At 42.3% G+C, this 25,714-nt stretch overlaps 1 protein-coding gene across 6 annotated transcripts in view; it reads right to left on the bottom strand.

Moving 5' to 3' along the window:
• Nucleotides 1–25,714, bottom strand: part of LOC134632897 (ryanodine receptor 2-like) — a 274,812-nt gene that overhangs the window by 105,474 nt on the left and 143,624 nt on the right. For 5 of the 6 annotated variants that reach the window (XM_063481767.1, XM_063481763.1, XM_063481765.1 and 2 more), the window contains exons 35-50: nucleotides 22,350–22,436; nucleotides 21,815–21,946; nucleotides 14,886–14,980; nucleotides 14,624–14,799; nucleotides 13,608–14,260; nucleotides 12,803–13,003; nucleotides 9,002–9,107; nucleotides 8,703–8,846; nucleotides 8,415–8,542; nucleotides 7,430–7,575; nucleotides 5,968–6,082; nucleotides 5,597–5,729; nucleotides 4,372–4,475; nucleotides 1,808–1,943; nucleotides 1,517–1,703; nucleotides 396–507 (exon numbers count right to left, since the gene is read on the bottom strand). In XM_063481767.1, the coding sequence (XP_063337837.1) occupies nucleotides 396–507; nucleotides 1,517–1,703; nucleotides 1,808–1,943; nucleotides 4,372–4,475; nucleotides 5,597–5,729; nucleotides 5,968–6,082; nucleotides 7,430–7,575; nucleotides 8,415–8,542; nucleotides 8,703–8,846; nucleotides 9,002–9,107; nucleotides 12,803–13,003; nucleotides 13,608–14,260; nucleotides 14,624–14,799; nucleotides 14,886–14,980; nucleotides 21,815–21,946; nucleotides 22,350–22,436 (2,655 nt within the window). The remainder of the gene's footprint in view (nucleotides 1–395; nucleotides 508–1,516; nucleotides 1,704–1,807; nucleotides 1,944–4,371; nucleotides 4,476–5,596; nucleotides 5,730–5,967; nucleotides 6,083–7,429; nucleotides 7,576–8,414; nucleotides 8,543–8,702; nucleotides 8,847–9,001; nucleotides 9,108–12,802; nucleotides 13,004–13,607; nucleotides 14,261–14,623; nucleotides 14,800–14,885; nucleotides 14,981–21,814; nucleotides 21,947–22,349; nucleotides 22,437–25,714) is intronic. The other variant, XM_063481764.1, reaches the window with a different exon arrangement.

Genomic DNA, 25,714 nt, shown 5'->3' on the forward strand with positions numbered 1-25,714 from the left:
CCCTCTTACCTGGGAGCTATTGTCTGAGACATAGAGGATAAAGCTACTGGAATTCTTGCTTCCGGGCAATCTAAAAGTCATTGTGCATGCAGGAGCTAACAATATCTGCAAACAACAACTACAGCTACTCAAAAGAGACTTTGAAAACACATTCTGCTCACTAAAGATACACGTGCAGCACATTTTTAATCTGTTTGTGAACACAGTCAGCTATGCAGACACGATGCAAATGAAGTTGGAAGAAAACTTCTCTCCTCAAACATTTCCTAAGGCATTTTCCAGTCAGGTGCTCTAATTGGAGATAGGACCCTGTATAAATAGGTCATTGACGAGGACGACATAGACAAAACAGAGACAGCTGAACAAACGCACGTGTACAGTACAAAGTAACTCACATGCATCTCTGGAGCACAGCGGCCCAGCAGGTCAATGAGAGCAGAGTAGAAGGTCATGATGGCATTTCCCATGTGAATAGTATCATCTTCCTCTTCCCCTGGCATGTCACTGCTACACACGGACACACAGAGACACACTCTCATATTAAATGCCCCTAAATACTTCAGACCACTTTCTTCTGACCCGTTATGCTCATTTCCCACTCTGTGCTTGTACTGTAGTTACTCATGAACTCAGGTTAGTGACAGGATAATTGGTTCAGGCTGATGTTTGTCTGAAATTGTTCTTTTCTAAATGGAAAACACAGGAAGAGATAATCTGCTTGAATATTGTTAGTACTGGAAATACGACACGTAGTTTAGGAAGTTACCAAAAGGTGTGCCGAAGGAAAATAGTGTGCTCAAAGTCATATAATGATAATAATAATGGATTGCATTTATATAGCGCTTTTCAAGGCACCCAAAGCGCTTTACAATTCCATTATTCATTCACTCTCACATTCACACACTGGTGGAGGCAAGCTACAGTTGTAGCCACAGCTGCCCTGGGGCAGACTGACAGAGGCGAGGCTGCCATATCGCGCCATCGGCCCCTCTGGCCAACACCAGTAGGCAGTAGGGTATCCAACTGAACCCTGGGATTCTGTGACAGGCATTCATAACTACTGAAATATACATCTGCACAACAAATTATAATTGCTATGAGTCAGCATTTTGTATGCCCTAATTTCCAAAACAGATGCAAATTCTAGATCTTAAGAAAATCCCTTAACATTTAACAGGTTGTCGACAAGCCATCTGGACTTGTAGACTCATGTACAGACCTTTGTAAGGAATTTAGTCTACCAGGCAGACCAAATGGAAACAGTCAACATGACTGTGCTAGCGAGTGCTTCCTGTTAAAAGTGAGGTCTTCCTTGCCAGGGTCGCCAAGTGCTGCTTATAGGGAATTATCTGACGGCTGAGTGTCTGGAGATAACTGCTGCTATGAATGGGTGCTGTATAAATATAAAGGAAATGTAATTGATCCTTGCCTTTTCAGTCCAACTGATCAGTCCTGTTCTGTCAGTGTGAACTTTAACATGTATATGTAAGTAATCAGGTTAGAAGTGTGGTCATACAGTGCCTTGCTGCTCTCAGACATAGGAGACGGACCATCTCTGGAGGGATCCTGAGAGATCTTAATGGCCTCCTCCATTGCTGCCAATAACCCATCACCACCTTCACCTCGAAGCGCCGGGCCAAAACATTCTGGTCGACGAATAAGGAGCCTTACCACAACATTGGCATTCTCCTCCACACTTTCACCTGGCCACATAACAGGGACAAGTTGCTAAGATTGTGGTTGCACATGACACAAACTCCAGTGGAAAATAAATGATCTGACTGCAGTCATATGGTTACATTTTTACCATTGCAGAAGACAGCAAAGCGCAGGAAGTCAAGGTATCGTTCCCCCTCCACAGGGTTCCAGCCAATGTCAGGGTATCCCTTACAGACCAGCATCACACAGCTCTGCAGCCCACACCCAGCTAGATATTGCACCACCTGCAAAAATAAATTATTATTATTATTTTGGGTTGTTTGTTTCAAAAAGAAAAAATATAGCACAGTGGAAAGACACCTACAATTTCCATTTATTTAACAGAGATCGAACAAAGGGCTTCAGCAGTATGGGATGCCCGAAACGTTGACATGGGGCATTTTGTACGCCCACAGCTAGAGCTTGGTCCACATTACCGGCAGCGGGGACGGATCTACTGTGGTGGCATGTGCCACCTTAAAATAATCTCAGTGTGTAGCTTTCTGCATTATATACTAATAAATTTGTTTCCGGTGTCACCAATTCATAGCCTTTATAGACTATATAGGAATAATGGAAAATCTCAATTTGATGGCCTCAAGATTTGCTTTATGCAGTTGATGTTGTAGCCCACAGTCACAGTCAGATAAAAGTAGAAACCTTTGGTCAGAATTACTACTCATGTGGTGTAATGTACTGCAAACTCTAAAGCAAAATTCTAATAAGATGACTGTATAAAAAGTTATTGTTGTGTTGAAAGCCAAATACATTTGATTTTTGTTATTTATTCATTTTTGTTTAACAGTTGTTATTTTCTGACCTTGATGGACAATTTCATTTTTAACCAATGGGGATTGTTCTCCAGCCTTTAAATGTTTTCCGTTTGGTTACGCTGGTAAGGCTGATTACTAAATATGAGGAACATTGTTGCTGTTGAAAAAGAGGTTGAAAAGCGAGATGTCTGTTTTGTTAACTGCCAGATCTGGAGACCTGAAGCTGTTTCTTCAGAATTCAAAGTGCTTTGCACTGGCGAGTAGACTTTACAGTTGCAGCTGCTAACCAACATGCTGAAATGTTAACCCCGCTAACTGCTGCTATATAAACTCGTACTCTCTTTTTTCTAAGTGGTTTTAGCTTGGAAGCTGAGTACATATTTGCATCTACATGTTTTAAAGTAGTGTTTCTGCTAACCACTGCTATTATCAATTTGTATAATGTATGGGGTATACTGAGACTGCTGTCTTAAAGGAGCAGTATGAATAAGACCTATGGAACTAATTAAGTTAATTTCATGATTGGTAAGGACCAGATTAATATGCATTATAAAATATTTGATTTTGATAGTTGTACACCAAATTTAAAACAGAACTTGAATTTACAAAGGAATACAGAACCGATTTGGGGATGAAGTTTAAGCCTAATTTTGTACATGCTTTCTTCCTTAAGCAGACATGTTTATGTATAATTGTCCGCGTGCATGTGAAGTCACTCTGAGCTCCCTCTTAGGTCAGGTTTTTTTGAGCTGAAGATCAGAAAACTGAGAGTCCACAGAAAACATCAAGGTTTCATAGACCTTCTGGAAATCCACAGTAGAGTGATGTTCCTTCATTGCACTGGAGGGAGAGCCACAGCTCATACACAACTGAATCTTGCAGCCCGCTTGGCTGAATTGTGTAAGGACAAATTATACATGAATCGTTGAACTGATTTCAACCAATAAACTGTTCACATCAGCCAAAAGGCCTGAACTGGAAAACACTGACATTTAAAAGACCCGGGTCTGACTTTATTTTATGTTTTTGTTTCTCTCCGCACACTCCATTTAATTAATGTATACTTTATTAATGCCCTGTAGGGAAAATTACGCTCTGCATTTAACCCATTCACTCAGTGAAGCGTTGGCCAGCAGTGTGTAGGAACGGTACTGGATACTGTTGTTGGTTGTAATACAGTGTACAATATTTTAATACAACCAGAGCATTGTTTTAACATTTCTGTGGTTCTGGTTACCCATCCTCTTGGCTCCTACCAGTCCTAAAGTCTTCTGAAATTGGCCATCTTTTGTTATTTTTGTTACATATTGGTTACAATTTGGTTCTGTTTGCTTTACCTCCAGCTTGCACTGGTTAAAATGACGTTAACACCATAAATGCATTAACGCAGCAAATCTCCATTAACGAGTTACCGCGGATCGCCCCGTGCGTGGGGCTGGATGGCGTCAACGCATTAACGAGCTAACAGCACTAACGCTTTTGTGGCATATTCAAAGGTGTAGGAAGATGCTGGAGAAGGTTATACATGGAGCCAAGGCTCACCATCTACTTTTGTAACTTTCTCTGAGGCAACAAGAACTTAACAGACCTTAATCTTCATAAGATGGCAGCTCGCACCCAGATTCTCCTGTCTCAGAAAAAACAGGGCCATCACGGGTGACCCCTTGCACCCTGGATACCACCTGTTTGACCCGCTGCCCTGTGGTCGACACCTCAGATCAATCAAGTCATATCTTCTTCCCCAGACTGTATTTTATTCCACCACAGTTGGTACAATTTCGTTGTACATGTGTTGTGACAATAACGGGCTCTTCTATTCTATAGGCTAAAGTGACCTCAGAATATCTAATACAATTTACGGTTTTCCTTTTGTGTGTGTCTAAGTCTTTGTCAGCCTCACCTTCTCCAGGTCTGGCTCTCTTAAAGCAAGGGCAAGCTCATTATTATCCATGACTGATGCTGCAGCCACATCCAGAGGAGTGGATCCTCGCATAGATGGAGATGCTGAGAAGAGGAAAAGACATATGTAAAGTTTATGCAACTATACAAACTTTCACAATAGATGGGCAGCTGTTGCTCAGGAGGTAGAGCAGGTCACATACTAATCAGGAGCTTGGTGGTTCAACCCCCATCTGCTCTAGTCTCCATGCCAAATATCCTTGGGCAAGATACTAACCCCCAGTTGCTTTACGATGCAGCCATCAGAGCGTGAATGTTAGATGGAAAGCATAAAAAAGTGCTTGTGCAAATGGGTGAATGAGGCAAGTTGTGTAAACCGCTTTGAGTGCTCAGAGTAGAAAAGTGCTTTATCAGAACCAGTCCATTTACCATTTACTTAATCCCCGAATGTGTGTTAGTGTGAATGTGTAAATGTGTATTCTAAAGTGCTTTGAGCGAGTAGACAAGATTTATATAAATATAAACTGCAAAAACTCAAAATCTTAATATATTATAGTCAAAATATGTCATCACACTTAAATAAGACACAATCAGTTACAGAATAACATTTCAGTGAGATATAAGAACTTTTTTTAGACAGTGTATCTTGGATCTGGAGAATTTTCACTTGTTCCATTGGCAGATTTTTTCACTTATTTCAAGCAAAAATATCTTATATTAAGATGTCCAAGCTGTGAGCTGTTCACACAGAAGAGGGGCCTGAAAACTGAAGGCTCTGCCTCCCATTCTACTTTTAAATACTCTAGGAAAAACAAGTAAGCTTTGTACCATACTTGAAACAAACTGTCAAGTTTCATAGCTAATGCATTCATACCATGAATACTGGTGGAGGACTGTGTTTAAGTCCTCCACCAGTATGTCAATGTTAATTTTTTCACCCTGACAGAGAGCGCCAAAACGACACCAAGCGCATGTTTGTCTTTTTGAGCTCTATGTCTTGTGGGTAAATTGCAACGTCATTCTTCAAGCTTTTACCCAACTCTGTAGTTGTTACCCGTCCTCAACTACCAACGTTAATCAACAACAAAACAGTTCTGAGCTAGTTCACTTTACTGGCAAATGTTGGTCACCATGCATTGACAATGTCTTCAACATTCCTTCATCTCCTGTTCTCTTCATAATAAATATTCAACTGAAATAATGCTTGTTAGGTCATCATTGCTCACCCAGGCCAACACTGCTGTTCTCCAGCAGATAACTCAGATGGTCAAACATGGCTTTCTGGTTCTGACGGCTGATTCGACAGAAGTAACATAGAAAACGACAACAGTTGGCCACCATTTTTGGAAAGGTGATTTCCTGAAAACACACGTTCATCACAGGTTGTTAGACAGAAAAGTCCCTTTGTGTTTATTTATCTGAAAATAATTCAGGGGAAAAACATATATTTAAAACATTTTGTGACACATAATTTATTTGAAATACAGCAGAAGACGAATGCAACATTTCCCCACTGCTCTACCATTCTTTATCATGACTCTTGTCTGTGTTCATTTGAGTTGTTCTTGAGTATGTCAGCACTATTACTACTACATACCTTGGAGTCTCCTCCACTGAGCACATTGACCATGACCTCCATAACAGTCTCGTGCATTCCCAACGCTCTCATCAGGTTAGGATGTTGGTAAAACACTTTGTTGTTCATGATATCTCTGAGAGGAAGAAGGATGGGTGAAATTTAAACCGACAGCTCAAACTCTTTCATATATTAACTGTTTAATATTTGACCACCGTGTTTGGTTGTTACAACAGTGATATTCAGGTTTTGACATTTAAAATAGGTTCATGGGTGCTCATTTTTATTATAAGGCTTTTGGAAACAAACCAAGTAAGAGCAGTTTTGGGTCAAGTGCAACCAACAATGTCTAAAATGGAAAAAGCTGCCTCAAAAACCAGACTTCATTTTAAAAGTAACACATTTTAGTTTAAAACCTAATCTGGGTCACCAACAATGTCAAACTTCTGTCAAATGGAACCAGAGTGCATTTTCAAAGTTGCTAGATAATGGGGATTACATGCTTGTGACATTAAATCCACCAACTGACTGCAAGGAGATTTATAAGGGGGGAAAGGGATCATTTCATTGTATGAAGCAAACCACAATTAGCCACTAGTGAAGAGGACCTATAAGCTAAAAGCAGCAAACAATAATGTGAAGGTTACCTATATGACACATGTGCACATGTATTGTGTAGCTTCAGCTAGACTATAGATGTCAACAGTCATCTGCCAGGATTAGCTGGTAAATGCTACCAAGTCCACCTTTACCTTGCCAAGCAAGCTAAAGTGGGACTTGGAAACCACATTAGAGTAACTTGGGCTACGTGAAGTAGACCAAGTTACTAGTTGCAAGCAATCTAATGCACTCTAGTGCAAGACAATTTGTTGCTTTATATTTAAGTGTATAATAAAGTGCTGAAGACGAGGCATACAATATGTTTGTTGAGTGGTATCAATCCTGACAGGAAGGCTGCTCAAGAGCAAGATGCTGCAAATTGTCTTTGAAAAATGCAACCAAAAGAAAGACTTTTGTGCATGAATACAGGTGTTCTTTGGGCACAAAGGTTTGCAAACCATTGAAACAAAGCATATAACCCATAGGTAAAGTGAAATGTTCCTGTTTTTATTGTGCTGGACTGAGATGTACAGATTATGTGTAACATATCCTTACATGGACACTCTTTAAAGTTAGTCTGAGCAGTTACCCGAGAAGTAAAAGAATACTTGAAGACAAAAGTCCATCTACGACTAAGAGCTGTGAGAAATTCTGAATTTGTTTTTATGTGCCTGTAGGGCATTCTGTAGATACATTCAAAATCAAATATACACACATGCACAAAATTGTAATTTCTCTGTTTCTGAACTTTCATTCACCTAAATATTTGTTTTACATTTTTCCTCTTCTTGTTGGGAGTTAAAGCAAGTCTAAAGAAGAAAGTACTCCAAAGAAAACAAGTCATTCAGACATGCAAGAGCCTGACAGATAAGCGTGCTCTCACCCCAACCCTCTGATCATCAGTTTCTCCTCCTCTCTTCCCATGCGCACACTCAGCAGAGATCTGATCTGACCGAGAGCCGCTAACAGGTTGATGGTGTCCTCGATTGATACTGAGTTTATAGTGTAGGTTTTAGGAAGAGCCCGCACCTGCACAGACATATTCATACCTTATTAAACTGATTGACATACATTTAATATACAAGCAGAAACACTGTTACTGTGCAAACTGAGCATGATATTTCACATCTGTACCTGAAGTAAGGAGAGATAAATTAATACACAGAAATTAACAAATTACATTGTTCTTTTCAAATAACTGTAGTATTACTGTGAGAGTGCAATCTGATGTGGGACAGAAGGATTTTAAATTAAATTTTAATTCTAATTTAATGCTTTTAACACGGATCAAATGAATAGAAACTAATATAGGAGAAATATGGGCTCTCTTTCAAGTCCCAGTTCGTATTCTCGCTGCACCATTCTGGATCAACTGAAGACAGTTCAGGGAGTTCTTATAGAGCATCACTCTGAGACGGGATGTTTCTAATATTAGTGACACTGTGCAAATAAATGAAGAAAGTCCCACATATTTGCTTGACTTCTGGAACTTGTTGTACTAGACTTAATTATCTGGTGAATTTATGACCACATCATCTGAATAAAGCTGACAGTCGGCCTCTGGTGAACTGGTAGGCAGGTCATTTTTCAACAAATTGAAAAGTAGCACCAAGGATTGTTTGCATGTGCATTTTTTGCTTTCTTAACAACTGTTTTGTTCAATCTGATCTACTTGACAGTTGCCAGATTTATTGCTTGGGACCCCAGGAAGTGTGTCACATATGGAGCAGGCTGGATAGCCGCTCCTCATATTTTCCTAAAAGAACAACTCTCACATCAGATTGTTTCAAATATAGCATGACTATATTGTATACATTTATTTGGAGATTCCAGTGGTATGGATTTTCTGTTCTATTACACACACAAACCTGTCCACCAATGCCATCATACTGGCGGTGAAGTAGGACAAACATAGCTCTGACCAGCTCTGGATCTTCTATAACTGACTCCTGAGCCCAGCGCACCATCGTATCGGAAATGAGCTGCTGTAAGGTACCTTAAGGAGAAGGACAGAGAAGGAGGAAGAGAGAGCAGGTCAGAGATTGAATGTCCTGAAGTCAAAGATCTTATTTACTTTTTTTGTCTCATAGCTGCTAGGCTTGTACATTCTCCTATTCATTGAGAATTACTAGCAGCTCATTTAAGAATGGCCTTACTTGGTGTCCTGTCTTTTTTTTCCTTTGGCAGGTTGGCCATCTTCTTCTTTAGATAAGCCACTTTCTCCACCAGTGACATGAGTCGGCCTCGTATGGTGAAGTCACTGTCACAGTTTATGCCTCTCTCCTCGTCCAACTCTATACCTAGCAAAATGGGCAGATCAGTGCATGTATGGTATGTCTACAATTAATGAATACTGACTATACACACATTACTGTTATATTTATTAATTGATATTATGGCTATTGATCTTATTCTGGCAACTGTAGTTAATGCAACAGTGTATTGTGAAACTGACCACAGTGCCTCATCAGATCTTCATGGAAGTCTAGCAGCTGTTCTCGGATGTATTCAGGACAGGGACACTCCTGCTTCTCATCCTTAAAGTTTAACAGCATGTTGATCTGCAGATTGGCAAGAGAATCTTTAAAGCAACCATTAGATTTTCAATATAGAAATCCAAAGTTACAAGTTACAAGATGGTGTGAAAGCTGAAAGCTTTACTGAAATCATACATGTTGTGCTTGTGGCAGGACCTTTCTGCACTCTGCACAAATGAAAGCCTGGAGACCTCAATGAGCAGAAGAAACACTGTAAAGATCAGTGGACCAAAATTCTTCCACAACGATGCGAGAGAAAATGGTTCTTTTAGGTTATTGCTGGTAAAAGTGGCTCTACAAGATGTCTGTTTAGCTTCTCAGTGATCCAAGTCATGCTACTCTTAAGAGCTTTAAAAGAAGGTGACTGGACTATAAAACTTTTGAAAACATTTGACCTCTCGTACAAGAGGCTTCTTCAGTTCTAAAACCAAGAGAGTCCCAGGTTTTTAAACGGTAATATCTAAACCTAGTGGTTTAAACCCAGTGGGACTGTGGCGTGGGGCAACGTCTCCCAGTGGTTTCACTCCAACATGTGAATCATCACATGTGGAAAAAAGTTGTGGATCATTATCACCAGAGGCTTTGGCTGAAACCATTGTGAGACCTTGCCTTACCTTATCATATGACCTAATGAAGTCACCTGACACAAGATGTAAGTGGGGCCTGGGGGCCTGAGGTACCTGGGAGGGGTTGCTGGGGGATCGCTGACAGTTGGTGTCATAAGCACAGTTGACCTAGACGTCCTCTTTTGGTTTCTCCGATGTAGAGGTGTCACCTATCCTCACTGCACAGCACAGCATACACTATGTTGCTTAGTCTGTGTTTGGAAGTTTTGTACTTGGGTCAAATCAGCTTTTGTCTGTGTGTGGCTGGGTCTGAAGTAAAGTGGGATGTCACTTTTGGAGAAAATTCTCCTGTTTTTCTTACAAACCTGCTAAATAAGGGGTGCAAAGTTGTTCTGTTTGTCTTTCTGATCCTCCCTATCTGGTGTCTGACCTTCTTTCTGTGCATCTTTGCTGACTTGATGAAAGCCCAATTAGGATAACCACATGTTTTAAGAGCTTCCTTTACATGTGTGTGTTCCTTCTTTTTCCCTTCAGGCTTAGAGGGAACATGTTCTGCCCGGTGATGTAGGGTCCTGATTACTTCAAGTTTGTGTTCCAGAGGGTCATGGAAGTCAAAGAGGAGGTACTGGTCTGTGTGGGGGGGCTTCCGGTAAACTTCAATGTTGAGGTTTCCATTCTCCTTAATGAGCACGGCACAATCCAGGAATGGCAAACAGTTGATGTGAGCAATGAAGGATTCTACTTCTTGGATTTTGATTTTGACCCAGGTGTCATCAACATATCCGTACCAGTAGCTAATACTATCCCTTTAAAAGACCCAAGACTATACTTCAGACCCAGCCACACACTCAGATACAAACTGGTTCATCCCAAAGACAAAACTAAACACAAACTTAATAATGTGGCGTATGCTGTACAGTGCAGCGAGGAATGCCCAGACCTTTACATTGGAGAGACCAAACAGCCACTTCAATAAACACATGGCACAACATAGAAGAGCCACCTCCACGGGTCAAGACTTGGCTGTTCATCTGCATCTAAAGGTCAAAGGTCACTCTTTTGAGGATGCCAATGTTCACATGCTGGACAGAGAAGACAGATGGTTTTAAAGAGGACTGAAAGAAGCATCTACGGCCACTGTGAACGGCCACCTTTGAACAGAGGCGGGGCTTACGACACCAGCTGTCCGCCATCAATAATTCTGTGTTGAGATCTCTTCCCAGACGCCTTAACACCCACTCACTGCCTTCTGCCCTTAGTACAGGTCCTTCTCAAAAAATTAGCATATTGTGATAAAGTTCATTATTTCCTGTAATGTACTGATAAACATTAGACTTTCATATATTTTAGATTCTTTACACACAACTGAAGTAGTTCAAGCCTTTCATTGTTTTAATATTGATGATTTTGGCATACATAACTCATGAAAACCCAAAATTCCTATCTCAAAAAATTAGCATATCATGAAAAGGTTCTCTAAACGAGCTATTAACCTAACCATCTGAATCAACGAATTAACTCTAAACACCTGCAAAAGATTCCTGAGGCTTTTAAAAACTCCCAGCCTGGTTCATCACTCAAAACCGCAATCATGGGTAAGACTGCCGACCTGACTGCTGTCCAGAAGGCCATCACTGACACCCTCAAGCAAGAGGGTAAGACACAGAAAGAAAATTCTGAACGAATAGGCTGTTCCCAGAGTGCTGTATCAAGGCACCTCAGTGGGAAGTCTGTGGGAAGGAAAAAGTGTGGCAGAAAACGCTGCACAACGAGAAGAGGTGACCGGACCCTGAGGAAGATTGTGGAGAAGAACCGATTCCAGACCTTGGGGGACCTGCGGAAGCAGTGGACTGAGTCTGGAGTAGAAACATCCAGAGCCACCGTGTACAGGCGTGTGCAGGAAATGGGCTACAGGTGCTGCATTCCCCAGGTCAAGCCACTTTTGAACCAGAAACAGCGGCAGAAGCGCCTGACCTGGGCTACAGAGAAGCAGCACTGGACTGTTGCTCAGTGGTCCAAAGTACTTTTTTCGGATGAAAGCAACTTTTGCATGTCATTCGGAAATCAAGGTGTCAGAGTCTGGAGGAAGACTGGGGAGAGGGAAATGCCAAAATGCCTGAAGTCCAGTGTCAAGTACCCACAGTCAGTGATGGTCTGGGGTGCCATGTCAGCTGCCGGTGTTGGTCCACTGTGTTTTATCAAGGGCAGGGTCAATGCAGCTAGCTATCAGGAGCACTTCATGCTTCCATCTGCTGGAAAGGTTTATGGAGATGAAGATTTCATTTTTCAGCACGACCTGGCACCTGCTCACAGTGCCAAAACCACTGTAAATGGTTTACTGACCATGGTATTACTGTGCTCAATTGGCCTGCCAACTCTCCTGACCTGAACCCCATAGAGAATCTGTGGGATATTGTGAAGAGAAAGTTGAGAGACGCAAGACCCAACACTCTGGATGAGCTTAAGGCCGCTATCGAAGCATCCTGGGCCTCCATAACACCTCAGCAGTGCCACAGGCTGATTGGCTCCATGCCACGCCGCATTGAAGCAGTCATTTCTGCAAAAGGATTCCCGACCAAGTATTGAGTGCATAACTGAACATAATTATTTGAAGGTTGACTTTTTTTGTATTAAAAACACTTTTCTTTTATTGGTCGGATGAAATATGCTAATTTTTTGAGATAGGAATTTTGGGTTTTCATGAGTTATGTATGCCAAAATCATCAATATTAAAACAATGAAAGGCTTGAACTACTTCAGTTGTGTGCAATGAATCTAAAATATATGGAAGTCTAATGTTTATCAGTACATTACAGGAAATAATGAACTTTATCACAATATGCTAATTTTTTGAGAAGCACCTGTATATCACATGATAGAGTGGGGCTAGGTTTCACTATGGGTTCACCCTCAACCTTGGCTGATAGTTTGCAAAAACTGTGTTTCTATACAAAGCCAAATTAAAATAAAATGTGTATGTAAGTCACCCACTTAGCATTATTTACTGCTCTTCACTGAGCAAGTGTCCTCTGCTAGGCAACCATTTGAATTACAGAAAATGTCTGTGCAATGAGATTAATAGCAAGCTGAAGTGCTCCTCTAGATCTGGTTACAGTTATATTTATGCTCTATGTTGTTCTGTGGTGTTCCCACCTGTTCCTGTGGGGGAGATCTGAACTCTTTGGTCTTCTTGGCAGTAAGGGCTGCAGACATGTTGAGTGCCAGCATCACCTCATTGTAACGAAATCGTTGGTTTTCTTGGAGACAAGCCACAAAGTCATCAGAGAAGGCCACCACTGCCTCAATACGATGGCGCACCTGACAGTCACACAGGTACTGCAGCACATGACACATCTACACACACACACACACACACACAAACACACACACACACGCACACACACACAAACACACACACACACACAAACAAAATTAAATGGTTTAAAGAAGAAATTTTAAAAAACTGCACATAGTGGCCATTAGGAAATCTCTTTCTAAAGCGATTTCGATATTAGGGGAAAGTTCTCATTCTGTGAAAAATGCCAAATTATACTGTTCCCTATCTATAATTGTAGGATTTCAACCCTCAACCTAAGTCAAGACCATGCATGACCCTACAAAACTGACAGATGACGCCAATGCAGAAATCCTGCACAAATGAATTGGTGTCATTACATCAGTAAAAAGCTTGTTTAAATCTCGGTACAAGAATGTCTCGTTTCTGTTTTTTATGGTAAGTATGATAGGAATTTTACCAGAAATACCAGGTCTTCCTCGGACTCGAGATTTCTTTGCATGCACATGGAGGGTCCTAGTTACTAGTTGGAAAAACTATAATAATCCCAACTGAAATATAAACAGAATATGACCTTTACCTTAGCAAACAAAAATGGTAAACAACAGTGAAATTCTATATAAGAAATGCATTTCCAAACTGGGAGCTTCTACTGAGTGTCACCTGGAGTTTTACAGGCTCTGGCAGCTTCATCTCTAACAGTCCTTCTTTGGGGACATTCAGCACTCCCTCCTTTCCTCCTCCTTCGGCTTCACCCTTCTTTAGCACCTCCAACTCCATGCAAAGTGCATCCTGCTCATTGCGTCGTTCACAGAACACAGAAGGTTCAATCAGTCGGAGGATATTCTTCAGATCTCCGTTTTGGAAAACGCCCATGATGAGCATAGTATATAACAGCTTGATGAGTGGAACAAATAGAAACTCGGTGCTTCCTCCTACTGGGTCCCGTACGTGCATGCTTCCCTCCCGTACTGCCTCTGTCAACATCTCAATGGTTTTAACTTTCAGTATACCTAAGGGGAATTCAGGGCTGTACTGGAAACAATCTCCTGATCCACTGTTGCCGTTGTTAAAGCACGATGGTCCGGGCCTGGAAACAAAATTTGGGGATGTGAAGTGCATTCTGGGTCTCAAAGAGGTGCTGAGTCCAATGCCTGGCAGGCCATGTTTCTTCTTTTCATTTGGAAACAGAGTGATGCTCTTTGTGTCATTCGTCATGGGAACAATGTACTCGTTGTTCATCATGAGGCGAGCTGTAGCATAGCTGCTCAGGTGGATGTCGATGAGGAGGTCATAGTAGCCAGCACGAAGAAGACCTGTGAGTTTAGGACAGACGGAACAAGTTTGATGTCTATCCTGTAACATTTATATGCTTCTTTATCATGTTCAGTTCTATTGCACATATTAATTCTTCTTATGTTTATTGTTTTATGGACTATCTAAGGTGCCAAGGTCAAAAAATTAAATGAAATGAAAAAAAACTACATTATTCATATTCTTAACCAGCTGTCCGATTAAGGGTTGTGGTTTTACTCAGACAGTTGGAACAGTATTTTATAAGGCTAACGCTGAGAAACAGACATAGATTAAAAAAAAACATACAAGACTTTCTATAAAGTAGGTTTACTATATAGAAAATTGAGAATGAGAATATGCTTTATATGCTGTGTGTCTATTACCTGGCATATATTTATTCTCTATAGCGTAAAGGAGCTGTGCCTCATCCACGTGGGAGCAGAGGGCATGAGCTACTCGGTTGTTTCCCAGAGCACAGATGGCAGAGTACAGTCTGAGGGTATGGTAGTGAAATTTTAATAAGTCCTTCTGCTCTGACAGTTCCAGGATATCCAACGACCTGAGCAACAGAAAGGTACACACTGCATGAGAAATGTGAGGGAGGAAGGATGAAAAGGTGTGTGTGTTTAGCTGTGTGGACTTTACCTGTTCTCCTCAGGTATGTGCAGAGACATGAACTGCAGAGGTTTGTTACACTGCACCAGCCAGCCATGTCGATCATTTGCTCTGGATACTGAGACCTGGACAAAAGTCATACACAACATACACTACATTTGAGATTATTTTTCAGTACTACAGAAAACTTTATATGAAAAGATATTATCCATCCATCCATGAACGGCTGAAGCTTATCCCAGCTGCCATAGATAGAGACAGAAAACCATTACCTATCAGGCAATTTAGACTGGCCAACTAACCTAAAACAACTAACTGCATGTCTGTGGAAGGCAGCTGGAGTACCCGGAGAGACCCACACAAACCCGGGGAGAACGTGCAAACTCCACACAGAAAGGCCCCAGCCAGGTGGTGGAAATGAATTTATTTAAATCCCACAATAAAAATCCATCCCTCCATCTATTTTCTTCTTCTTAATTGAGGCCAGGTCACGGGGCAGCAGCCTAAGCACCTCCCACAGGACTCCCCGAGAGACACGGTCAAATGTGCTGCTGACTTCGACTGAGGACATTGTCGGGTGTTGGAAGAAATGATTTGCGGACTTCCTTAATCCCACTGACACGCCTTCCTTAGAGGAAACACCCAAACTCAAGTATTTGCTTCAGCCACTGCCCAAACCACGTTCTGCTTGGCCTGTCCGTACCTACCGGCTGCTTCTGAAGTCCCTCAGGCGAACGAAGCTCAATAGCACTCCTTCCATGACTGATGGTTCCCTTCCCCTCTGGGTTCGACCATCTGGTTCGACATCTGGTTCAGTGGTTGGTGCATGACAGGCACCACCCACCTTGCGCACACAACTCAGTGCAGGAGCTTCAGCTTCCATTTGGACTCAGTGTCCCCAGTCTCCCTCGGAATGCTGTTGAACTCTGTTGGAGGTGGGAGTTGACGCAGGTGAGGGGGATATTGGATACCCACCCCATACCATCAGCCCAGCACACATTGCACCCAACCCCTACGGTGCCTCCTGCAGTTTACCATGACCTAGCTGAAGTGTTTAGCAAGGACTTGGCTCTCTCACTTCCTCCGCAGGAACCATATGACTGTGGAATTGATCTGCTCTCGAGGGCACCACTCACCACCAGGCACCTGTACAGTCTTTCTGGGAGGCCATGGAACACTAAATCAGTGATTCTCTGGCAGCTGGAATAATCCGCCCTTCCAAGTCCCCACTCAGGGCGGGGTTCTTCTTTGTGGGAAAAAGGCCAAGTCCCTCCGAACAAAATAACGATAAAGAACAAGTATCCCCCGCCATTGTTATCTGCTGCTTTTGAACTGTTACAAGAAGCCACCATTTTCACAAAACTGGATTTAAGGAATGTCTATCATTTAGTAAGGATCAATGAAGGGGATGAGTGGAAAACAGCTTTCAATACCTTCCTGTTACATTTCAAGTACCTGGTCATGCCTTTCGGCCTCACCAACACTCCTGTAGTATTTCAGGCCTTGGACCATCTATTCGTCAAGGGAGAAAAATGTGAGTTCCAAGTTCAGTCTGTCGCTTTTTGGGGGGTTCATTGTGGAACAGGGCCAGCTGCAGGTGGATCCAGCTAAAATTAAGGCAGTGGTAGAATGGCCGGAGCCCCAGACTCATAAGCAGCTGCAGAGGTTTCTGGGCTTTGTAAATTTCTACAGGCGTTTCATCCATGATTTCAGTCTCATTGCTCTGCCCTTGGCATGTTTAACCTCTCCCAAAGTTCCTTTCCAGTGGGCTCCGGCGGCGCAGCAAGCATTCTCCCAACTCAAAAAGAAGTTTGCCTCTGCGCCCATCTTGCTGCAACCAGACCTCTCTCAGCCATTCATCGTAGAAGTGGACACGTCGGATCTGGGAGTTGTAGCAGTGTTATCCCAGCACTCTGGGGGTAAGCTTCACCCATGTGCATACTTCTCTCATTCAGGCTGAGCGGAACTATGACGAGGGAGATCGAGAATTGCTGGCCATAAAGCTCGCCTTGGAGGAATGGAGGCGCTGGCTAAAAGGGACGGAGGAGCCACTGATCATCTGTAAAGGCCGCAAAAACCTCAAGTACCTGCAAACGGTGAAGCGCCTCAACTATTGCCAAGCCAGGTGGGCCCTGTTCTTCACTCAGTTCAATCTGACCATCCTGCCTGCAGCCTACATCATCGGGGCCCTCACATGGGAGATTGAAGGTCTAATGAGAAACGCAGAGTGGGAAAAACCCGACCCTGGAATGGGCCCTTCTAACTGACTATACATACCCACCGCAGTGCGCAGCAAGGGGATTCAGTGGGCCCACTCTGCTAAGTTTAACTGTGGGTAAAAACCGCACAATAACACTGATGTAACGCTTGTTCTGGTAACCGTCTCTAGCTCGAGATGTCCAGGATTTTGTTTCTGCTCGTTATACCTGTGCGCATTATAAGGCCTCCAACTCTCCACCAGTTGGGTTCCTCAGGCCCCTGCTCATTCCCAGGAGACCCTGGTCGCACATCGCCCTGGATTTCATAAGTGGACTACCACCATTCTCAGGTAATACCACCATACGGACCATTGTGGATTGTTTTTCTAAAGCTGCCCATTTCATTGCTCTGCCCAGGTTTCCCACCACCTTGGAGACGGCAAAGCTGTTGACTGTTCATTGTTCTACCTTGGCATAGCTCAAGACATTGTGTCCAATCAGGGTCCACAGTTCACGTCATGGGTTTGAAAGGAGTTTTGCTCTGTTCCGGCCCAAGTGAGTCTTTCCTCCGGATATCACCCCCAGACCAACGGGCAGGCAGAGAGGGCCAACCAGGAGCTGGAGGCAGCTCTCTGTTGTGTGGTTTCTTCTAAACAGTCCCACTGGAGCTCTCAGCTGTCATGGGTGGAATATGCCCATAATTTGATGTGGTCTGTCACTGCTTGAGGCTTCACTGGGATATGAACCTCCGCTTCTTTCCATCACTGAAGGGGAACACGAGGTTTCGTCAGTTTAACACCATCTCCATCGTCCTGCCTTTGCATTCCTGACATACATGTTGTTCGGCCAAGCTTTAGCTATCAGAAAAATGGCCTCACATTTGATTTTAGAATATTTTGGTACATACAGTCGTGGCCAAAAGTTTTGAGAATAACACAAATACTGGTGATGAGTTAGAATAGCAGACTGGATGCGTTAAAAAGAAGGGTGATGTTTGAACTTGTTCTTCATGTTAATCATGGTTACCTGCATGGAAACATAGGCAGCCATTAATGCGTTGCATATAAAGGGCTTCACAGGCAAGTATGTTGTTGCTACTAAGATCGCACCTAAATCAAATGGATCATCGGATTATCAGATCATCAAGAACTTCAAAGAAAGAGGTTCAATTGTTCTGAAGAAGGCTTCAGGGCGCCCAAAAAATCCAACAAGTGCCAGGACTGTCTCCTAAAGATGATTCATCTGCTGGATCGGGGTGCCACCAATGCAGAGCTTGCTCAGGAATGGCAGCAGGCAGGTGTGAGTGCAACTGCACACACAGTGAAGCAAAAACTTTTGGAGGATGGCCTGGTGTCAAGAAGGGCAGCAAAGAAGCCACTTCTCTCTAAAAAAAACCCATCAGGGACAGACTGATATTCTGCAAAACGTACAGCGAGTGGACTGCTGAGGACTGGGGTAAAGTTATTTTCTCTGATGAATCCCCTTTCCAGTTGTTTGAAGCATCTGGAAAAAGGATTGTCTGGAGAAGAAAAGGTGAGCACTACCATCAGTCCTGTCTCACGCCAATAGTAAAGCATCCTGAGACCATTCATGTGTGGAGCTGCTTCTCATCCAAGGGAGTGGGCTCACTCACAATTTTGCCAAAGAACACAGCCATGAATAAATGGTACTAAAACATCCTCTAACAGCAACTTCTTCCAACCATCCAAGAGCAGTCTGGTGAAGAACAACGCCTTTTCCAGCATGATGGAGCACCGTGCCATAAGGCCAAAGTGATAACTAAGAACAAAACATTGAACCACGGTAAGAGCCATTATCCACGAATGGAAAAAAAAATATAACAGTAATGAACCTTCCTAAGAGTGGCTGGCCAACCAAAATTACTCCAAGTGGGAAATGACTTATCTGGGAGATCACAAACGAACCCAGAACAACATCTGAATTAAGAGATTGTCAAAAATAGTTTCCATAAGAGAGTTCAAAAACCACTGCTGACCAAAAAGAACACAAAGGCTTGCCTCACATTTGCCAGAAAACATCCCATGACCAATAAAACAAAGCCTAAATGTTTTGAAATTTTGCCTCCCGTTACATCTTCTGTAAAGCTAACACAGCATATTATTTAAAAAAGACATTATATCAACAGTCAAATATGCACTGTTAAAAAAAGCGTCTTGAAAAAACGGTGATATTCCGGCAGCTGGGGCGCCAAAATACGACCGTATAATTACAGAAAATAACTCCCGCATAAAAATACGGTTATTTCCAGTAATGAAAATACAATTAGTTCCGCTAATTTGACATGGGATCTCGCCTTTTTCAAGTGCCGCTAAACATTAAATTAGGAACATGTTAATGTCATTAAACAGTGAAATCATCTATAAATAACAGTAATATTCCGGCAGCTGGGGCGCCAAAATACAACCGTAAAATAACAGAAAATAACTGTCCCATAAAAATACGGTCATTTTCAGTAGTGAAAATAGAGTTTGTTGCGCTAATGTTACATGGGATTCTGCCTTTTCCAAGTGCTTTTAGACATCAAATTAGGAACATTGTAACGTGATCAAACAATGAAATTACCTATAAACAAGGTCAATGAATGTGGCAATATGAATACGTAAATGTCCAGAAATATACAGTTAACAGTTGGTTTAACTAATAATGGATTGCATGCTCTGGGACAGACTGACAGAGGCGAGGCTGCCGTATCGCACCATCGGCCCCTCTGGCCATCGCCAGTAGGTGAAGTGTCTTGACCACGGACACAACGACCGAGAGTGTTGGAGCCAGGGCTCGAACCGGCAACCTTCTGATCACAAGGCGAACTGCCAACTCTTGAGCCACGATCGCCCTAACTAGCAATGATAGTAATAGTTATGTGATGTAACACAAGCTTATAGGGATCATGTTATATACTTTACCATAGCATTACATTTGAATTCAACAGTTCAATCTTTCAAATAACGGACAGATATTTGTGAAATCATGATGCATTTGTGAATATATTTTAACAATCTAAATATGCACATGTACAGACAGATACATTTAATAATCATGACAATTATGTTTCATTACATTACAGTGATTTGACGTTAATTTACATTTAAAATTGAAGTCAAAGTCTATTTACGTAACTTTAATGATATTCTAGAAGAACAGAACAAAACTGTAAAATGCACGATTCTTTCCTACGGTCGCAGCCATACCCGCGACCTTGTTGTTGTTAGTTCACATTCATTGGCCGATGCTTAGCGTCATGTTATTATGTGTCCCAACATCCAATGGCATATCACATTGTTTTCATGGCCACACCCTCACCCCAGGTGCAGAGGCCTATTTCTGTTCAGGAATGTTGTGAATACTTTGAGATTTATATTAATTGCAATTACTACCTCTACATTTATTTAAAAAAATATATAATTAGTACAGCGTGGCCGTGAACTGATTTAGATTGTGGCATGCAAAGGAGTCTTAACTAAGAAGCTCAAAGAGAGAGATTGAGCTTGTTATTCAACCCCAAGCTGGCAGGGGGAGCTCTTTATTTAAACACTTTCTGGTGCTTCCATGTGCCTCAAGGTTCAACAACAGCAGAACAGCAGTCACTCATGGTACAGCACTCCCTCTACAAAATAACAACTGTCAGTGACTCTGCACCACGGCGTAAACACAACATTCAAGATAACAGTTAAAAGTAACTAACCATAAACAATAAAACAAGAACATCTAAACAGCAGCACATGTCCCAAGGCATGATGAGGGAGAACTAGCTGTTTCTGGCTGTATTTTTACGATCTAAATATGCATATGTACAAAAAAATATAGTTAAAAAACAAGTAAATTGTGTTTTACTATATTTACAGTGATGTTATGTTATTTTACCTTTGACATGTAAGATCACAGTCTACTTATGTAAATATCCTAGAAAGACAGTACAATACTGTAAAAAATTACAGTAAGATACTTTAACATTACGATTTTTTGGAACAGTGTGGTCAAGGTAGATGACGTGGAACCATGAATTCTACTATCTACCACAAAATCCTGAAGGATAATGTCCAGCCAACAGTTCATACTCTGAAGCTCAACAGCACTTGGGTTATGCAGCAGGACAATGATCCCAAGCACACCATCAATTCCAACTCTAAATGAAAATATATATATACAAATGAACACTTTGTGCTAAAATTCCTTCATAGTGCTTTGACAGATTTATGGCCAAGGATGGCACAACCAGTTATTACTGCAAATATTTTGGATTTACCTGGGTTATGTTTGTCTAATATTAAAATGTGTTTGAGCTTAACCATGTGACAAATATGTTTAAAAGAAAGAAGGAAGATAAATAAGAAATCAGCAACAGAGCAATTTTTTTTTCACATGATATTGTATTTAGTACCATTTGAGTCTCTATGACAGATGACATAGAAATGGACTATAAAATGGGCCATTGCATGAAAAGCTGTCTTAGACTATTAAGCTCCTTCTACCAGAGAAGATTTGACAAGTTTTTCATGGGTACAATCCACATACTAAACTCTGCAGCGCAAACCACACATGTGTTTTCCTTACAAATGTGGCACATTAAGGGGAAATAAACAGTCATGCCAATGGCATGAGATTTAATTTAAAAGTAGTGTTTTATTATATGAGATGCTTATGAAGGGCACATACTGTACACACTCTGCAAGAGTTTGCAGGTGGCAGGTTTGTGTCCCGGGCCTGTAATAGTAATGCAGAACTATAGTAAGACACTGTTACCTTAAGGAAGTGGTTGGAAACACGACTCCATAAAACAGGAGTAAGAAACTGTACGTGCAGCCGTGGAGGACACTGGGAAACTGGGTTCTTCTTCTCACTCTTAAACAGACCAGCTGATAGAGGCATCACATTCTGACGGGACACAGAGAAAAAGTTGGATAATGACCAAATACATATATATACACACACATATATATAGATATATAGATATATGTACAATACTACTAAGAAGTTGCTGACCATAATGGACTTGTTTAACTTCATTTAACATGTTTCAGGGCCCACTCACACAGCAGAACACCCCTTTTCACTTGGTCTTCACTTATGGTGTTACCATTGACCATTTGCATATAAATGAAGTTGTTTTCAGTGACCAGTCTCTTTTAATAATTATTTTACCAAGAGTCTCTCAGTTCTTCCCTTTTCTGTGTGTGTGTGTGTGTGTGTGTGTGTGTGTGTGTGTGTGTGTGTGTGTGTGTGTGTGTGTGTGTGTGTGTGTGTGTGTGTGTGTGTGTGTGTGTGTGTGTGGTCTCACCTTAATACGACCCAGTTCAAACTGGAAGACATTAGGACTTGTGGCCTTTGCAAAGACTGCAGGGAACAGCTTAGTACTGGGTTCCACCTGTGCACAGGAAAATTTTCTAAAATTACCTATAAATGCTGAGGTGATCTGTCAAATATAATCTTTGGACTGTCAAAGTCCATAACTGCCGCACTCTGAAATTTTGAGACACAGTGTGCAGTTAGAGTGGCAGATTTAGTGTTGTTGTGCTGGTAATACTGAGTGTGCAGTATGAGACATGCCTGAGACACACAAAGTAGACTTGTACCTACAGTTGTGGTCAGAAGTTTGCATACATTCATCATAGGAATGAATGTCATGGTCTCTTTCAAACATTTGCTTTGGTGTCTCACTATGGGGAACGCTCTCTCGGGATTGTCCTCAGAAGCCTCTTTGTCATTACTGCAGCCAGCATTGACTGGCAGTCGTGACGCCTGCATCAGGGAGGTGCTGCCCTCCTCCCTATAAAAGGATGTGACGCAGTGTCATTCAAATTCCTCTTCTCACTTCTTAGAAGTCTCATCTCTCCTGACTGCTAACGTGAGTGCTAGCTTAACAGTCTATTCAAGCAAGCTAACACCTTGGTCACCGGGCGCTAGCATGACTCACGTTTTTAGTTTGCCTACTTTTCACCATAAAGCCAAGTTGGAGAGCGTGTTAGCTTCCACCGCGCCCCACACTAGGGCTCATGCTTGAAAGACCACAGCACAGATTTCCACTGGTCTAATGTCCACTCCTTGTGTTTCTTGGATCAAACAAATCTCTTCTGCGTGTTGCTTTTCCTTAGTCGTGGTTTCTTAGCAGCTATTTGACCATAAAGGCCTGATTCACACACTCTGAACAGTTGATGTAGAGATGTGTCTGCTACTGGAACTCTGTGTGGCATCTATCTGGGCTCTAATCTGAGCTGCTGTTAACTTGTGATTTCTGAGGCTGGTGACTCAGATGAATTTATCCTCAGCAGCAGAGGGGACTCTTGGGCTTCCTTTCCTGGGGGTCATCCAGCTGCCATGCAGACATTTAAAAATCCCTCACTGCCGAGTTCCTCTGGAATTGCAGAACCCTAAGACCCACTGGCCTAGGAAGCACATCCTGCCTGCTGCCGCTCAGAATACCCAGCAGCTAAACAGTCAGACCACAAGAAGAAGCTGACTACCTAACATCCCCCATGGATGAGCTGGACCAGCACATGCTGTGTTCCCTTCAGGACCCAGTTCCAGAGCCCATTTGAAGAGGTGTGTTCTGCCTTCCGGTGCCTGGGACCCGATTTTAGATCACGCAGTGCACATTCCAATAAAGACACGACAAGATGCTTTTCAGCTGAGTCAAGGGTGTCACAGTCTCACTAGCACATACAGTTTATTAAAAACTCATCAAGTGCATCCAGGCATGTTGCTGAGGGCACAGGAAAAGTTTGTGGAAAAACACAAAAAAAATGTTGAAAAACATATTGCCCTCACACACAGACACCACTGGGGTCCATTTCCTCGTGGTACCCAGCCTCATGAATGCTGGGCAAAAACAGGCCAGGGTTGCAGAACCTGTTTCTGCCACAAGAGGAAGCCAAAGCACCCTCCACTGTGAGCTGCCTGGCTTTGAGCCCTCTCTCAGCAAGAACAGAAGGGTGGCAAGCTCTCCCTACACCAGAGTGGGTTGTGAGGACATTAGAGCAAGGGTACTGCTTGCAATTTGCAACCACCCTTCCCAGATTTTCCAGAGTGATTTTCTCTCTTGTAAAAGGCAAATCATCCAGAATTTTGAAAAAAGAAATATTTACGTTATGAGAAATATCTCAGGAGCAGAGCCAATGCAGCTTTTACTCAAAGAATTTATTTTTCCCAAGAAGGGTGGAAGACTGCATCCGATTGGACTTAAGGGCACTAAATCTGCATCTCAGGTCGTACAAATTCAGGATGTTGACAAATCCCACTCTAGTGTGCCCAGGAAATTGCTTTACATCAACAGACCCTTAAGATACCATATTTTGACATTCCCATTTACCCGCCTCACAGGAAATTCCTTTCCTTTTACTCTCACCCAGAGCGCCTCGTCCTGTGGGCTTGGCCCGTGAAAGTTTAGCACAGGACTCCCTCAAAGGGTCATAGCCAGCATTCAGAGAGCTAGAGCCCCTTCCACAAGATCACTACATGAGAATAAGTGGAGGTTATTTGAGGAGTGAAGTGAAAATCTCACACTCTCTCCTTTCAGTGCTCTGTAACAGCTGTTCTCCTTTTTTCTCCAGGAGCTGTTAGATAAAGGAAATGCCTTTCCAACAATTAACGTATATCTAGCAGCCATTTCACCCTGCATCACCATCTGCATCATCATCAAGGGCCACGAACGCCCGTGTCTGAACCTCCCTATGTCCGAGGTCCTGGTCCTGGCAGCAGTTTCACAGCCACCATTTAAGTTTCCCCACAGTGAGATTTATCAGAGAATAGTGGTTACGGTATAGAGTAACCTCAAGTTTTTAAAATGTTCTTCTTTCATTGTAAAATGACTATACAGCATACATGTTTAATGACTTCAAAAAAACAAAAGGATTGGATGCACACATTCATATCCCTTCTGGATAAAGGTTTTGTGGTCAGACAAGACAAAGATTGAGCTATTTGACCACAAGCAGTACGCTAGGAGGAGTAAGATGAAGTGGAGTGGGGCTTTTAAACCAAAGAAAACTGTACTAGCTGTCAAATCTGATTGTGATAGCATCATGCTTTAAGGTAGTTCTGCTGTCTGTGGCATTACTACAATGAACAAAGTGGATGGAATAACTAAGCTAGAGCCGGGGTCCCCAACCCCAGGACTCCAGTCCAAATCCAGACCCTGAGGGAGTTTTGTCTGGACTGTACACTTACTATGTAGTTAGGTAATTTATTCCTGCCGGCTGCGTGGCTGACTTTTGAACAGGTGTGAAAGACAGCTATGTGGGTCAGCAAAATTCTGGTCCACACTCCAAGCCAGCTGGTGGCGGTATTGCACCACCAACCACCAAGAAAACCAACAAAGAAGAAGAAACTGCAGGTTGCTAAATTACAAACCTGGGAGATAGAGCTTGCTAACAGTACAATGGTGACTTGGTGGTGCAGAGTGAGTAAAAAAAGAATGGCTTTGTCAAAAATGCATAAAGTGCATGAAAATTGGACATTAAAAGATGAATGGACAGGCTTCGCTCACAACTGACTAATGAACATTTGCATGCATGCTCAAGAATTGAACTGAGCCCATTTCAACCAAAGTTTAAAATGCTAGCTGCAAATGTCCGTGCAAGTTCCTCCCACTGAAGTGAGAGCCAGCACTGTTCTGGAATATGTTTTAAGTTACGTTGTGTTGGGTTT

This window comes from Pelmatolapia mariae, linkage group LG8 (genome assembly GCF_036321145.2).
Source record: "Pelmatolapia mariae isolate MD_Pm_ZW linkage group LG8, Pm_UMD_F_2, whole genome shotgun sequence".
NCBI classification, from domain to species: domain Eukaryota; kingdom Metazoa; phylum Chordata; class Actinopteri; order Cichliformes; family Cichlidae; genus Pelmatolapia; species Pelmatolapia mariae.